The sequence below is a fragment of the Drosophila willistoni genome, unplaced genomic scaffold (assembly GCF_018902025.1).
Source record: "Drosophila willistoni isolate 14030-0811.24 unplaced genomic scaffold, UCI_dwil_1.1 Seg285, whole genome shotgun sequence".
NCBI classification, from domain to species: Eukaryota; Metazoa; Arthropoda; class Insecta; order Diptera; family Drosophilidae; genus Drosophila; species Drosophila willistoni.
In genome coordinates, this window is record NW_025814241.1 from 157602 (window position 1) to 161213 (window position 3612).

General features: G+C 48.1%; 1 protein-coding gene across 1 annotated transcript; it reads left to right on the forward strand.

The window, feature by feature from the left end:
* Positions 1–985: 985 nt before the first annotated feature.
* Positions 986–3296, forward strand: LOC124461242. Its single transcript, XM_047012795.1, has 3 exons — positions 986–1076; positions 1254–2083; positions 2253–3296. The coding sequence occupies exons 1-3, from the start codon at positions 986–988 to the stop codon at positions 3294–3296; spliced, it is 1965 nt and encodes a 654-aa protein (XP_046868751.1).
* The last annotated feature ends 316 nt before the right edge of the window (positions 3297–3612 follow it).

A 3612-nucleotide genomic window follows, 5' to 3' on the forward strand; every position in this document is an offset into this window, starting at 1 on the left:
TTAGTAATTACAAATTAATTTGTTGATCATTTATGAAATTGCAAATTTTCTTATATATATATTATGGAATGGTTTTGGGTTTTTTTTTAATGTGAGTTAACTTTGTTCTCAGAATACAGAATGAAACATTAGATTCTAAGAAATGAATGATTGTGAGAATACATTAATTTAAGTGAATAATAATGATTTTTATAATGAGGTAATTTTCTGAACTTTCTTTTTGGGCAATCTAATGTGAATAGGGATGTTTGTTCTGGGATTTTCCCCTAGCGCTGAAAGGAAAATCATGGTAGGGTGGGTAGAGAGCGCGGCTGTAGATACACCTATACAGCCAACACTAGGACTATTTTATTCTATTCTTTTCTCTCTATTCTATTTCGAGTTTCAGCACAGGGACTTTATTTAAAGTTGCTGACGTGTGAGTGGGTGAAACACATTCATCAAAGAACCACCCCAACCGATTGTCTTGCTAGCCGCATTAAGAGTCCCGCAGATGAATCGTGTTAACACCAAGATAGGCCTCACACAATAACGTATAGTTTCCGACTGCAATGGTTGGTAAGCCTTTGTGGTGTCGTGGTTATAGATATTTAGTTACAGAAATTTTTGCCGCCCAACCATGGGGCACATTCTAATTAGATACAATAATTTTTGCTGCCCATCGGCTACGTTAAGGCTTTGTACGTTACACTCTTGAAGGCCAAGTCGAGGCTAAATCGTTGGCAAATCTTGTCAGATTGGACGTGTTGGAAATGGATAAAGAGGCCACCAACGCAGAAATATGCCATGCAGTATTGATGCAGCTGAGTCTATAGGTGACAGAAGATGATATAAAAAGCTTGCGTCCTTCCTATGGCAGATCCCAAAAGGCAATTTTATGCCTTCCGGCAAACGTGGCAGAAACAATTTTGAAAGCGGGGCAGCTAAAGATCGGCTACTCAGTATGCAGAGTTAGGCTCAACCAGAACGCAACCAGATGCTACAGATGCCTGGCATTTGGGCACGTAGCGGCTCGATGCCAAGACCCGATCGACAGGACGATTTGGTGTTTGAAATGTGGCAGCAAGGACCACAAAGTAAGAGACTGCGCAAATAATGCCAACTGTTGCCTATTCGCAGCCAGAGGTGTCACCGAGCGGGCACATATAGCTGGCAGCCTTAGGTCCATCCGCAAAAGCAAGCGGCCAAGAGAAACCGGCCCCACGAAAACGCTATGTTTAATTTTATCCAATTAAACTTGAATCACTGCGAAGCGGCTCACGAGCTGCTGAAGCAGCAGGTGCGCGAAACGAGGTCTGACGTGGCAATCAGAAGTGAGCTTTTTCGTAGGATGTCTGCTGAGAATTGGATATGCAGTAATTCCGGCAAGGCCGTGCTTTGGGCATGTGGCAGTCCTAATGTACAACTGCGTTCGAGGCTAGCAGGCGGGCATTTTGTCAGAGCCTTAATAAACGGCAAGTGGATCTACTGCTGCTATTTCCCGCCTAGTCTAGACTATCTGGACTTCTGCGAATCGCTGGACGAACTAGCGGCGGACGCGAGAGCTCACAGCCCGTTCGTAATAGCTGGAGACTTCAATGCGTGGGCCCAAGAATGGGGCAGCAGCATAACAAATGCTCGCGGGCGCGCCGTTCTAGAGTCGCTTTCGTCATTAGACGTCGCACTTCTAAACTGCGGCTCTCGCAACACGTTCAACAGCTTGGCGAGAATTGCTGCATGGCGGCTGGATGACAACTACACAGCCAGCGACCATGAGGCCATCATTTTTTCCCTTGGACAGGCAGCTCGACCACAACAGACGCATACCCAGGCAGTGGAATTACCATATAAAGCTGACACGCTTAACACCCAGGCATTTACAGCTGCAATTTACGATGCGACGCTGGCTGCGGGATCTGCTCAAGGCATGGCAGACCAGCTATGTGGCATGCTGGCATCAGCCTGCGATGCGAGTATGGCCCGCTCCAGACCATTCAATAAACATCACCAACCAGTCTTCTGGTGGAATGATGAAATTGGAGATCTACGAAGGGCTTGCCTAACCGCAAGAAGGCGTTACCAAAGGGCAAGGAAGCGGCTGGACGTAAACTGGCCACAGATGCCCGGATTTATTCCCGAATCGTGCAGTCAAACTGGCTATGACGCTACGCCCAGAAGCATTTGTTGAAACCTTTAAAAAATGCTTATTGGAGGGAGTTTTTTCATCGCAGTGGAAAGTTCAAAAACTGGTATTGCTGCCAAATCCGGGGCAGCCACCTGACATAGCATCCTCCTACAGGCCGATTTGTCTAATAGACACAGTCGGCAAAGTCCTGGAAGGACTAATCAACACTAGGTTAAACGATCTAATCAGCAGGAGCAATGGCCTCTCGGAAAACCAATTCGGCTTTCGGAAGGCAAGGTCGACGATAGATGCAATCAGCAAAGTAGTTAATATTGCTGCAAATGCAATCGAGGGCTCCCGGTGGAAGGGCGGCTCTAAAAAATACTGCCTGGTCGTCACAATAGACGTTAAGAACGCCTTCAACACAGCGGACTGGGGCTGCATCCTGGGGTCGGTGTGTAGGCTGGAAGCGCCGGTATACCTGCAAGCCATCATACGGAGTTATTTTGATGGGAGAGTGCTGCGATTCAACACAGATGAGGGCTGCGACAGTCACCACATTTCTGCCGGAGTTCCACAAGGGTCCGTATTGGGCCCGCTGGGTCACTACTGGAACATAATGTACCTATGTACGAACTGGCTTCACTCAGTCGGTCTCTCACTGGCAGTGTTAAAAACGGAGGCGGTGCTTATTAGTAGTAGGAAGACAGTGGAAGTTGCTAGGATACTAGAAGAAAGATCTGCGATTGCCTCAAAGCGGGCTTTACGTTACCTGGGCGTATGGATAGACACTCGTCTATGCTTTCGGGAACATCTGAATCACGTACATACCAAGGCGGCGAGTACTGGGCAGGTCTTGCCCCGAATCATGTTAAATACCAGAGGCCCGAAACAGGAGCGCAGGCTGCTGCTAGCGAGTGTGCTAAAGTCAGTGATATTGTATTCAGCGCAAGTATGGTCGCAAGCTATTCACGTCCCGTCATACAGCAAAGGCATTAAAGCCACATATCGTCTATGCGCACTTCGAGTGTGCAGCGCTTTCAGGACCGTTTCGGAGGACGCTGCGTTGGTAATTGCGGGTATGATCCCAATCGACCTACTTGCCGATAAAGCCAAGGCGATCGCCGTTGGCAAAGACGCTGGGATGCCTCTAGCAAGGGAAGGTGGACGCATCTCCTCATCCCAAACGTAACGGAGTGGACGGAGAGAAAACATGGGCAAGTTTCCTTCCAACTCACACAACTGCTTTCAGGTCACGGATGCTGCAGATCATATCTGCACCGGTTTGGGAATGAGCATGTACCCTTTTGCTTGGTCTGCGGCAGCAGCACAGTCGAAGACGCAAGACATATCTTGTTTGAATGCGTCAGGTTCAACAACGAGCGACAAAGGGTGGCAGACCTGATCAACACTGCCCTTGCTTTGCGGGTGTGGTCTGTCAAGTCCTCAGACAAGAGGAACGCGCAAGAAACGGATAAGTATGCTAGCAACACGTTTTTGCGAAGCAA

Bases quoted from the DNA above. Each gene is read 5' to 3' on its own strand.
- LOC124461242 (XM_047012795.1), top strand. From the start codon at position 986: ATGCCTGGCATTTGGGCACGTAGCGGCTCGATGCCAAGACCCGATCGA. The intron at 1,077-1,253 runs GTAAGAGACTGC...ATCACTGCGAAG, and splicing joins GTGGCAGCAAGGACCACAAA to CGGCTCACGAGCTGCTGAAG. The intron at 2,084-2,252 runs GTAAACTGGCCA...AATCCGGGGCAG, and splicing joins GGGCAAGGAAGCGGCTGGAC to CCACCTGACATAGCATCCTC.